Source organism: Bos taurus, chromosome 1 (assembly GCF_002263795.3).
Source record: "Bos taurus isolate L1 Dominette 01449 registration number 42190680 breed Hereford chromosome 1, ARS-UCD2.0, whole genome shotgun sequence".
In the NCBI taxonomy this organism is placed as follows: domain Eukaryota; kingdom Metazoa; phylum Chordata; class Mammalia; order Artiodactyla; family Bovidae; genus Bos; species Bos taurus.
Genome location: NC_037328.1, coordinates 148,968,243 through 148,980,595, shown reverse-complemented (window position 1 = coordinate 148,980,595; position 12,353 = coordinate 148,968,243). Strand labels below are relative to the sequence as shown.

Sequence of the window (12,353 nt, the reverse complement as noted above, 5' to 3'; positions counted from 1 at the left end):
TGATCTCCCCATAAGGAATTGGTTCATTTCCGCATAGCCCGATCTCCCAAATACCATCACCACTCCCACCCAACTCCCCAGACCCCACCTCAGAGTGGAATGGGGTGTCTCTTTAACCTCAGGAAACCCCCGTCGACCCCATCCCCAAGGATGACCACGGTGACCACAGTACAGGGCCATCGGTAGGGCCTTCCTCCCCAAGACCCGAGAGCCTGCTGGTGCTGGCATTTACTTCCTTTAACCAGAAATGGAAAGAACCAACATTTGAAGTCCTTGGGGGTTTAAATAAAAAAAAAAGTGTAATCAGGGTCCAGGAATTCTGATGTCCGCCAGTCGGCAAACGCAGCTGCTAAACTGTCCTTTAGCCCGCTCCTGGTCCTGTTCCCCGGTCTGGGCCAGGCCACCTCTGCCTGGCTCTCTGTGGACAGTGGGCACAGTCCCTGGCCCTCACTCCTCAGAACGCCTGGGTCTGAGAGACGTGGGGAAATCTGCACCTTTGGGAATGAGCCCCCCACACCAGACTCCCTGGGTCTCCCCAAAGCCTTCCAGCCTCACACACCAAAGTGCACTGGCTACACAGGCCAACTTTCTGTGTAATTCAAATAGCTGGATACATCAGCAGAGCCTGTCCTCTTATTATAACGTTTCCTACGATTTCTCGGTTTCTCCACGTCTTTGCTTTGCCAGGGGAGATTTGGACCTGGCATGACGGGGTGGGCGGTGGGAGGCTCTCCTCGAACTTCCCTGCCCCCAGGCCACCTCACAGGGTGATGGGGCTGCCAGCTCTTCCATTAGAAACCGCTGTGCACGAGGCCTTTTCCCTGGGCCCATAAAAATCTACTTTGGGCTGGATGCAGAGACTAAAGAAGGTAAGGTTTGTAACCAAAAAAAAAATCATCTCGTTACCATAAAGCCATATATACTCCTGAAAAAGTGAGGTGCTGGATATGTGGTCTTTATTTGGATCTGACAAAAAGCTTCGTTTGTTAGAAAAATGAGGGAAGAGTGTAAGAAAAGGCTGGGCTGAGCTCCTCCAGGTTTATGTCGTTGGCGGTCTGTCTTGCCTGATTCTGGGAAATCCCTGCAACCATACCAATGACTGGAGCAAATGGGGTTCCCAACCTGGCCTGTGGTTTCCAACCAGGGTTTGGGGTCCGAGTGCCCTACGTGTGTCGGCAGCGGGGGGCACTGTCTGATGCTGGGAATCTAGATGGCTAGGCCATTTTGGGGGGGGGGCGGTCAGCCACAAGGTCACAGGGAAAGGGAGACAGGTATCCCCTTTCTCCCCCTGCCTCCAAAGATCTGTGGGTGACCTTGTACCCACACTCAGCGGGCTATTTGGTTTCAACCCTGCCAGGCCCAGCCTGCCAGTGTTAGTCATTAGTCGCTCAGTCTTGTGTGACTCTTTGTGACCCCATGGACTGCAGCCCGCCAAGCTCCTCTGTCCATGGGATTTCCCAGGCAAGAATACTAAAGTGGGTTGCTATTTCCTTCTCCAGGGGATCTTCCCAATCCAAGGACTGAACCCTGGTCTCCTGCATTGCAGGCAGATTTTTTTTTTTTTTTTTTACCATCTGAGCCACTTGGCAAGCCCGCCACAGAAGCTACCTAAATATGGTCTCTCCTCTCTGGGTGCTCAGGTAGTCAGTCAACATACAACTTTTGAAAAGGCACCAGCTGTGCCTGGGTGCAGGTCATAGGCCATAAACATCAGATCACATAAGTAAGTGGATTCCTTGCTGAGGCGGGAGACTGGAGGGGTTCCCTCGCAGAGGGATCGGGTCTCACCCTCTCAGATGAAGGGACACACACGTGGAGACCCAAAGGAGGCAGTTGGATCTGCTCCTCTGGATCCAGGAGCAGAACCCACTGTATTCAGTGACAAATAAATGGGTCCAGACTTGGATAAGAACTTCCTGACCGACGGTGATTCTCACAGTTCCCCCAGCGCAACCTTGGGTACCGAAAATGGGGGTAATTCAGTTCTTTCCCAGCCTTGGAATGGTTCATTGTCACTGGGCTCCCTGAAAATCCAGGCCCTAGAACTCTCTTCTAAACCAACAGCTGCACAGCGGAGGAGAGTGGGTATTGAGGGGAGCGCTTGGTAGAGAGGTCCCAGAGCCTGGCTCTGGGTCGGGGTAGGGGAAGGGGGGCTTCCAGCCTGTCCTACTTGGCCAAGAGTCAGCGTTGTACCTCGTTCAGACCACAGACAACTGGAAGCGACCAGCGACCTTGAACCTTGTCTGATGTCTACCCTTGAAGGATGGGGGGGTGGTAAGGCCTCATGGCCAGCGCATGCCCCGCCAGGCTTCTGAGTGCGCACCCCGGAGCCCCCCAGCCGTTCTAGAGCACTGGTCAACCCCTCAGAGGTGAATCTGAGCGCCCCCAACCACCTGGGCCCTGCATCTCTGGTGTTCCCATCACCCGCCGGAGTCTCCTGCTCTGTGAGCGTCCTCTCCCAGACCTCGAGCACATCCTGGCAAACTTCCAAGTAGAGATCGAGAGAGAGGGTTGTAAAAACCCACTTTCTTCTAAAAAAATATGTCTACTTAAAAAAAAAAAACACCCTACACTATTTCGGGCTGCAGTAGAGAAAGGCCTTGGATCTGTGACCCCAGGTCAGTTTAGGGCGTGTTTCTCCTTACCAAAGCCTCTAAATCAAAGCGTTTCCATCCCCAGCAACTGTTTCTAGGACGTCCCCCACCCCAACCCTCCCCTTGGCACTCAGGTGTGGCGGGGCTGGGTGGGCGGGAAAGGTTCTGCCTGAACCCAAACCCAGACAAATCCGGCCACTGGAATAACACAGGCCTCCAACCCCACTTAACTGTGCGTGTGACAAGCTCACTTCTCTGGAGTAAAAGGTTGTCACGTGTGCTGTGGTCCCTGCCTCTCTCATGCGCTCACACCTGTCTGGGGTCTTGGGGGGCGGGTGGTGGGAGGAGGGTCTCTGTTCTCTCCCCATAACCAGCCTGTTTCCAGCTCCGCTCCTCAACTGGGGACGTGAAGCCAGTCTCTTCTGCAAGAGTTTCTGGACAAGTGTCCAGAAGGAGGCCACTCCCTGGGAACCCCGGCTCCAGGGAAGGGGGCCTAACCCTAGTGACTGGCCACCCCAAGCTCTCCCAGCTCCGACCCCAGCCTCCCCAGGCCCAGCACGGATCACCAAACAGCAGAATACATCCTGCCTAGCGTGGTCACACGCAGTGATGGCCCACCCGAGGTACTTCTGTGTTTCCAAAGCCACCCCCCTTCCCCTGAAGGGAAGGGCACAGTGATAACAGGCCAGGTAGACCCTGCTCCCTGGGAGCACCTGGCCTTCCCACCCACTAAGCTTTTGATTCTGAGTCCCTGCCAAAGCCGGCCTGGCTCCCTTGCCCTCTTGCCTGCCCATCTACCTCACCACTTCTCAGCTTGCAGTTAAAGGGGAAGAACTGGTGGGGACCCTGAAAACCACTCCTCTTCCAACTCCAGGCGGTGGGTCCCAGAAGTCTGCCCAGTAGGGCCGACAGCATTCAAGCCACATATGGCTGGGGCAGGGGAAGGCAGCAAGCTCACGGGAAGGATGCAGACTGGAGGAGGAACACCTCCACCTGCTTGGCCTGCCTCCTCACACCCCAGCATCCCAGGAACCTTGCGCAGCCATGGAGTTGCTGATGGGCCCATTTTACAGACAAGAAAACCAAGGCCCAGCAGGGCAGCCCGACAGCGTCGAGCCTTGGACCGGCTGTCTGGGCTGCCAGCACCGTCCAGCTTGCAGACTGGCCTCCCCTGGGAGTGTCTACCTGGTTCCAGTTGCCTCCCCCTGTCCCCATGCTGGGGTGTCTCCTCTTTCTCTCCTTCCACCCTGCGGTCTCAGGATGAACAGAACTGAGGCCCGGCGGCCTCTCCAGTACTGGCCTCCGTGCCCGCAGCGGGCACCACCTGCCTGGTCCTCGCCAGGTCAAAGGGGATCTGGGGAAAGCCCGTCCCGCTCTGGCCTCAATTTCCTCAAATGCAAAGCGTTAGTCTGAGGATCCCCGTGGTTCCTTCAGCCTGTGCTATTCATGTGCTAACTCCCTTAGTCCTAATGTGGTCTCTAGATTTTTCTTCACCTGGGGATCCCGCCTGCTCCCAGGCCACCCAACAGCGAGGGTGTTTCCGTATCTTTCCATTTGCCCTGAGACCTGGAGCAGATCCTGGAGCTCCCACCACGTCGCAGGACTGGGGTGGTCCTGAAACCTCACTAAAGCCTGCCTCGAGACCCCTCTCGGTTCCACCAGCCCCCATCGCAACCCCGTACCACCTCCCAGCGGTCCCTCCGGAACACCTTAAATTGATTTCGGGTGCTACTTCCAAACTCCCCGCCCTTCTGAGCTACCGGAGAGGGGAACCAGTCATTTTGCACAGTTGAGGTCTTTCTAAACTCATCCTTTTCTCTGCCCTAGGCACCCCTCCAGTCCCAGACTCACTTGGGGTTGGGGTAGGGTGTAGTGTCGCCACCAGAGCAGCAGGGCCCAGTCTCTGAGCCCAGGGAGGAGTCCCCCAGGCTGCCGCCCACGAGGCAGGCCAGGACCCCAGCATCATCACTGCTGGACCGCTGGGGTAGACCTCCTCCTGCTCCCCATTTTGGATGAACTGGGACCCCCCATAGGTCCAGTACTATTTACCAAACTCTAGGACCAAACTGCAATCCCCGACCCCTCCTGGAGTTCCAATCTGGATGGTCCCCCCCCACCCCCGCCCCGACACCTCCAGGAGATGCACAGATCACTAGGAACAAAACACCAGGGCCTGTGCTCAGGGGCCAGACCGCAGCCCACCCATCCCTGCAGCCAGCTCTACGCTCCGTCGTCTCAGTCCTGTCCGACTCTTCTGTGACCCCACGGACTGCAGCCCGCCAGGCTCCTCTGTCCATAGGATTTTCCCTGGCAAGAATGCTGGAGTGGGTTGCCATGCCCTCCTCCAGGGGATCTTCCCAACCTGAGGGATCAAACTCCAGTCTCCTGCATTGGCAGGCGGGTTCTTTATCTCGTTCAGCCTCAGGGCCAAGACATTCTGGGCCCCAAGGCCTGGAGACTTGCTTGCCAGAGCTGAAACCTGCAGCCTTAGTTGAAGTACTTGCAGCAGCAGTCCACCCACCAGTTCCCAATTTGTAACCTGCTTTCCTGGAAATCGCCAAACAATGAATGGCCTGCAAGTTACCCCTTTCTCCGAACCTCTAACTCAGTTCTGACTTGCTTGAAAATCATTTAACCTTGGGACGGGAGAGGAGGCTTCCGTCCCGTCTGGACTCCGCACCTGCTTTGTAGCGTGCGGATTACTGACCGGCTCACTATGGCAAACCAGTTGCCATCCCTCCTCCCTGGGTTGGAAGGAGACTCGGCTTTTACAAAACCTAATTCTCCTCTAACTTTCACTGAAACTTCAGCAGGCGAGGAATCATCTCTACTTCGGTGGAAGATGGACAAGATGAGTGATCACTACCCGCCGGCCACTGAAGCTCCCAAAGGGAGGAGTCGAGTTGAGTTGGGGGCCTCTGGGTGGGGGGGTTGGTGGGAAAGGAAAAGAACTTTCCCTTCTAAGAGCTTGGGGTTCTGGCGGTCAGGTCTCACGGGCTCCTGATCCTGGCAGAAACGCGCCAGTCGGCTGCACGGCGCAGCTGGAAGGCACAGGGCGCCCGCCGGCGGGGACAGGCCACCGCTTCCAGTCCTCTGGGCTCTGCGTCCTGTGTGGTGCTGGGCTCCAAGCCGCCTGCTGCGGAGCCCGAGGACAGGCCCTCCGCACTCCACGCAGGAGGCGGTGTGAAAGGCAGCTTAAGACCCAGAGACGATGCCAAACAGCAGGCTCAGGGGCACCCACCATACAAAGGTCGGGTTTACCGACTTCAGGTCGATCACCTGGCCTGGAACCGCCTTAACAGAGGTGCTCTTTGCTGGAGGGACACCTGTCGCGACGCTGCCTCGATCCTTTCCTGTGCCCTGTGGCCGAAGGCATCTCCCTAGTCCTGGCGGAGCTCTTGGGACACCGAGGCCTGCAGGTCTCTGTGGGGGTTGTGCCCCTCAGACTCCAGAGCAGAGTCTCAGACAAGGGTCCTAATCCCTTCTGCCAGGCCGCAGCCCCTGTGGCTGGGCACAGAGACGCCAGAAAGGCATCGGTTCAGATTTACAGGGACGCCAAAAGGGCCGCTGCGGTGATCAGGCCTCTTCCAGCCCAGAGGTGCCCGCGACGCACCCACAGGCCGGTTGGGGCAGGGAGTGCCCTGCCCAGTGGACCACCATGTCTGATCACGGAGGGCCTGCCAGGACTGGAGGGTCCTGGTGACCCTTGACCACCAGGGCACCTGCCCCTCCTGGGCTTGTTAATTCCAATCTAGAAAAGAAGACTGCTCAGGCCCGCCTGCCACTTCCAAACGAACCACCTCCCTCTGTCTCTCCTGCCTCATCTGGGCTCACCTCCTTGAGCGGGGTCTCTCCCACCCTGACCTCTGGAATCCCAGCACCGAGAAAGCTCAGCAGAGAACAGACAACCGGGGAGGCCCGAGTCTGAGCCCCAGGCTCCCCAGGTGCTCTGCTGGGAGCTCGGCCTGCAGGGCCTCCCGATATGTACTCCAGTCTCTCCCAGCTGCGACCAGCAAACACCCTTCAGTTCCCGCCGGGGTACACTGCCCTTCCCCCTTCACGCAAAGAGAAGTAAAAAAGAAAAAATAAAAGAGGAGTTAAAGAAACGAAGAAGGGAAAGAGGAAAGGAAAGAAGGCCAGGCTGGACTCGCACACTCATGCAGCGATTCCTGGTTCGTCCCTCTCCAGTCCTGGGCCAGAGGATGGTCTGGTAGTCTGCGCACCAGGCCCCTGGCCCCTCAACTCCAGGAGGAGCCGAAGTTCCCCTCGGCGACCTCCGCCAGATGTTCCGGCAGCGGCCCGGGAAACTAAAGCCGCCCCTCCGGGAGAGCTCCGGCTCCGGTTTGGGCCTCCTAGAGCTCCCGGCCGCCCACCTGCGGGCCTCTCACCTTCGGGAAAGACGGCGCGCATCTTCAGGTAGCTCGTGGTGAGTCGGATGATGGACGCCTTGTCCAACTGCGAGGTGATGGCCGATGGTAGCGGGAGCAGCTTGGCCAGCTCGTAAAACTCGCCATTTTCCTTCTCCCTCCTGGTCTTGGCCGCATTCTTGGACTTCTCCTTCATCGCGCCTCGGCTCCGGGCATATTAGACCCGGCGGTGCTCCAGGCCCGCGGAGCCGCGCTCCGGCTGCAGCGGCGGCTATGGGGAAGGGGGCGCGGGATACCTGGCAGTGGGGGTCGGGGGCGCCGGCCGCGCCAGCAGGTGCGTGGGGCCGACCCGGGGGACACCGGGGCGCCTCTCTGCAGCCGCGCGGGCCGGGAGGTCGGCGCAACCCGGCGGCGCCGCCCCGCGCTCCGCCCGCCGCCGCCGCCGCCCCGGGGCGCAGCCTCCTCCGGGCCGAACTGTCCCGCGGCGAACCGGAGCCCCGGCTCCCGCTCGCTTCGGCCGCACTCTGCCTTCCTTCCCTCTCGTTTCCCTGGGCCGCGCGGGCTTTCCTTCCAGGGCTGGAGAGTGGCCGGCGAGGAAGCGGCGGTGCTGTGCTTTTAGTCCTTGACAGAGTGTTTGTACCCGCTGCCGCGAGGCCCCTCCGGACTGGAGGGCGGCACGGGCGGCGGCGGCCGAGGAGCCATGGGGCGGAGGGGGAGCGGAGGCGGCTGGGCCCGGCCCGGGAGCGCTCGCTTGCCCTCCCTGGCGGTACCCTGTGCCCGCAGCTGCGGCGCCCGGAGCCCGCGATCTGCCGCCAGGCGCAGAAGTTCCGCGGTCCACGTGCGGCCGAGACGCGTTTGTTTATGGCGGACCCGCCTTCGGGCGGAGCGCTCGGGCGCCGCGGCCCGGGGAAGTGGGGAGGGGGGGCGGAAAGAGGGGGGGAGGAGGGACCGCGGCGGGGGCGGGGGCGGGCAACCTCGCCTCCAGACCCCGCCGCGGCCCCGGAGTCACAGGCGCGCCTCCGCCTCCAGGGACTCTCCCGGGAGAGACCCGGGCGCTCCGGGCCTCGAGGAAGTGGCGGTGAGTGCCCGGGGCGCGCGGCGGGGACGGGCTCGGGCGAGCGGGTCGCGGGACCTGGACACCGGGGCGGGGGATGGGGGGGGCGCTGGAGGACGAAGGAGGGGGAAAGGGGTGCCGGGACCTTCTCGGTGGCTCCCGGGTAACTACAGGGAGGCGCGACCCGAGTGCCCCGCGGTGGAGGATGAGTCCCCGAGGCCGTGCGGGGCCCCCGCTTCTCCCCAGTTCGCAGGGAGAGCCGAAAGTGTGGCGGGGAGGCCAGAGGGGGAAGAAAAGCGCCTCCCCCCAGTGCCCCCCATCTCAGGAAACGGCGCGAATGAGGCTCGGAAGTGACCCTTCTTCCCTTTCTCTCCTCGAAACGCGAGAGCCAAAGATTAGCGCCTGCCCTGGAGGGGTCGGAGGCCGCGGAGATGCGCGGATCGCACGGAAAGAGGGGCCTGGTGGGGGGAGCCGAACCTACCGCTGAGGCCTTGCCCTGGGCGGCGGAGAGAACGGGGTTCACCGGTAGCCGCTCTCGAAGCCCGATCCAGAGCAGCAGGAATTTCAGGGAAGCGCAGCTGGAGCGGGTGCTGCGGGGGGCGACGGGCACCGAGGGAGGCGCATCGGACGAGCGTTGCTGGGGCCGAGGTGATGCGGGCAGGAGGCAGGCCGGAATAGGGAGGCGCCCTCGGAGACGCGGCCGGCCGCGGGGCATAGGACTCCTGCGCGCTTTCCCTCAGGGCCAGCCTGGACCTCCTCTCGTATCCCCTCCCATCCCAACCCCCTGCCTGCAACCCCGGGGGTCCTCCTAAGTACCCTGGTCGCGAAGGTCGCACACACCCCCATCCCTTCCAGAAGCCTGAACCTTCTGGACGCGGTGTGGACGCAGGCACTAGGAGGACTCTTCCTGGCGCGCGGGGTCAGAGGGCAGCCGCAGTGGACGCAGGGCAACGGATCCTGGGGTCCCTCGGCCACGTGCTGAGGCTGTGGACTTGGGGCTGTAAGGTGCACCCCGATCCAGAGGTCAGCTCGGGAGGGGAGACTCCGGAGTCGCGGGGCCAGGCTCTAGGATCTCCGTCCTTGGTGGCTTCTCTTCCCTGGCCTGGGAGCAGCCTACTCAGCGCGACCACTGCCGTACAGTGACCTGGAACTTGCCTCCCTCCCCGGGGTCTGGAGGGCAGGCCCTTCGGCCACCTAGTCGGCTGCAGGCGCCCCTGACTTTTTCCAGGGACCCCTTTGAAGGTCAGAAGTTCCATGGCGTTGGAGACGCCGTAGCTGCCTCGGTGGGCGGGACAGGGTGCGCAGACCGCGTCTTGGCCCCCGCCTGCTCCAGCGTCCCGCGGAACCCACAGCCGTGGTCTTACTCGAAACCATCGAGCCAATGGAGTTTCGGAGTTGGTGGCCTGCTACCAAACAAGTGCCCGGCGCACGAAGGAACTAGCCCTTTTCTTTGGGGTCTCGGATCCAGGAGCGCTTTCCTGTTTCCAGCCGTGAGCGCAGAGGGTCGGGCCGTCGCGCGAGCGGCGCGGTTAGGCAGTGCCCAAACTCAAGACACCACCCGGCCCGCTTCTGGGCCGGGAATCCCGCATCCGGTTGCGCGGACAGCGGTGGTCCCCCGCTTTCTGGGAGAAGGGGCTCCAGGAGGGGACGAACTGCCCGCTGGGCCCCGCCGCCCTAGCACAGGCCGCGCCCCGAGTGCGCTCAGGCACCTTCCTGGCTTCGGGGGGGATTTAAGGCTTCCCATCACCCCCACGATTTCCGATCCTCAATTATGGACCCGGGAGAATTCCGTCTGAGCTTGAAAGGGATTACCCGGATCGCAGAAACATGGATAAGTGGAAGTGGGAGAAGTTCAACAAGGTAACAGGAACAGAAACGTTCCTGAAACCAAAGTTCCCGGATTTTACGGGAAACGGTCCTGGAGATGTCAATACCCGGTCTGCACAGTGGGCGCTGGTGATACAGGTTCGCATCGTGTGGTGTGAGATGTAGCATAGCGGGGCGATTGAAGATTTGCACACGGGGGATTGTGGGGTCCTGTCTGGGACCACAGTCTGCCCTAGCAAACGTCCAAGCGGGCACTGTATCACCCCCACCCGCAATATATTCATTCAAAACGCACACGCACACACCGCGCGGTGACGGGCCTGGACTCTCACACAGCAGCCCCGAAATAACTTAAAGTACTTCGGCGCAGACCTCGGGGTTTCCCCAGCGGGGAAGCCTAGAGCTGTCTGCGTGGGATGGCGAAGGAGGGACCCCTGAGCCTAGCCGAGGTGGTCCCAGGGCACTCCCCACCGAAGGGAAAAACCTGGGGCCCAGGAGACACTTGGGACGGCACCCACAGGATAGAAGCTCTCTGTAAATTGGGAAAAGCACTAACCCCGCGCTAACTGCAATGTCAGCCGGCGGCTGCCGGCGGGGACACCCAGTACATATTCCTTGCTCCACGGCTCCTGGGGGGCAGGGAGTCCCTCCTCGTCTGTTTTCAGAGCCGAGCGCGTCGCTCAGAGCACAGAGACGGGCTCGCAGGGGCAACGAAAGACCCCACTGTCGCGGGCATCACCCAGAAACAGTCCTCCTGGCCCGGAAGGAGTGGGCAGAGTCTGGAATGTGTGGAGGCTGGGGGCCCGGAAGAGGGCAGGTGGGACACCTCGAGTCCAAGAAACTTCTGCCGCGCTTGCCGGGGGCCTGCTTGGGGGGCGCCACCAGTCCCCGCCTGTCCTGCTTCCAGAGCTTAGGCGCACTCCGAGGCGCACGAGCACGCCTCTGCACGCCGCCCCCCCCCCCCGCCCCCAACACCTCTTAGAAATTTTCCATTAGGAAACTGATCTGGAAGAAATTGAGGCCCGGAGAGGAAGGGGGAGGGGCCCCGCCGACCCACATCTGCTTGGATTTTCCGCTTCAGATGCTCCGCAACTGTTTCTCCTCCAGGCCGCGCCCGGCCCCTACCTGCGGCCCATCCCCCGCGGAAACCGACTTTCGCGTGAGATCAAGGCGGAAACGCGCAGACGTTCCACCAGGGATGGGCTGCTGCGGGGGCAGAAGGGGATCAAAGACTTTGTCCTTAAGGAGGCGGGGAGGAGAGGACTTCTCGAAGGCCTCGCACTCGATTTGGAGGAGGGAGTTGAAATCTCTGAAGCGGTGTTTAGGGAGAACGCCAACCGCCCGACAAGCTTAGCCAGCAGAAAACCCGGGACGACCGAGGTGTGAACCTCTTCGGTTTATAAAGCCTTTGTCTACACAGGCGATTAGCACGATGCTGTTACTCCAGAAAATCCAGCTCGGGTTCGTCCTCACATATATAACTATTTCATGGCTGCCAGGTGTTTTTGGTCTGAGCTATCCAAAAAACGTACTTCGATTTTTCACTCCTTTCCCTTCGATTTTTCACTTCCTTTCCATTGGAAGACAATGGAGATGTCACCAACTTTTCCTGGGCTCATTGCTCCTCCCAGAAAGGATCGGACAACAATTACAATGTTACCCTGTCGTATAAAAGTAATTCCAGGTATCCAGAGCAATTTCATGATGTTATTCATTCTTCGAGAAGCCCAGACAGTAACTCACTCTGCTCACTCATTCCCAAGTAGTGAAAAGAGAGAAGTTGCCTTTTGTTTTGCTTTTAATACGTTATTTCACTGGTAGCTACCCCGAAGGAGAAAAGTGTTTGCTTTGGAGTTTGTCGGCTTCTTTCTGATTATCTGATTATGTCTCAGTAACTAGGACAGATCCGCCCTCGTGCACGGGGTCCTGGGGTCCCTTGGTGCTTGAGTGTTCGGTCCTCCGCTGGGTGTGTGTCCTAAGTGGCTCTCCTGGGTGGGAGGGGGGAGGGAAGGAGGCACCACCCAGCGGGGGATTAGTCCCATCTCCCAGTCGCCTATCCCCGCCTGCTCAAGGCTGACTCTGCCTCCTGGAAATCCGAAAAGAGCGCTGTCCTTCTTGGACTTGGTTCTTGGATTGCGTGCTAGAGGGGACCACCTATCCAAGGAAAAGAGTAGCTGCTGCCTGCTTCTCTCCCTCCCTCAAGGCGAATGCATTTAGGGGTCAAAATCAGTGCCACTAGTAATTACAGTGATTAGCACAGTCCCCAGCGAGGGCCGCGGCGAGCCACTGAAGCCGCGGTCAGGTTTGGAGACACGGCCACACGCTGCTTCTAATTTTACCTGGGGGTGGGGGTGGGATGGTGAGGGGAGCCCTTGCTTCTGCATTCCTTCCCTGCCTCCCAGACCTAGCCTCGATTTCTCCCCTCTCTCTGAGAAGGTGCACGGCGCTTTGGCACCCTCGCGGTGCACACAGACATCCAGTGCCCTGGGGAGAGCGCAAGGGTCCTGTGGG

The 12,353-nt window shown here is 60.3% G+C and overlaps 1 protein-coding gene across 3 annotated transcripts in view; it reads right to left on the bottom strand.

The window, feature by feature from the left end:
• Positions 1 to 7,775, bottom strand: part of SIM2 (SIM bHLH transcription factor 2) — a 53,633-nt gene extending 45,858 nt beyond the window's left edge. The window contains exon 1 of one of the 3 annotated variants that reach the window (XM_024997028.2): positions 6,983 to 7,775. In XM_024997028.2, the coding sequence (XP_024852796.1) occupies positions 6,983 to 7,157 (175 nt within the window). In that variant the 5' untranslated portion in view covers positions 7,158 to 7,775. The remainder of the gene's footprint in view (positions 1 to 6,982) is intronic. The other 2 variants (XM_024997032.2, XM_015474132.3) reach the window with 2 other exon arrangements.
• Positions 7,776 to 12,353: the final 4,578 nt, after the last annotated feature.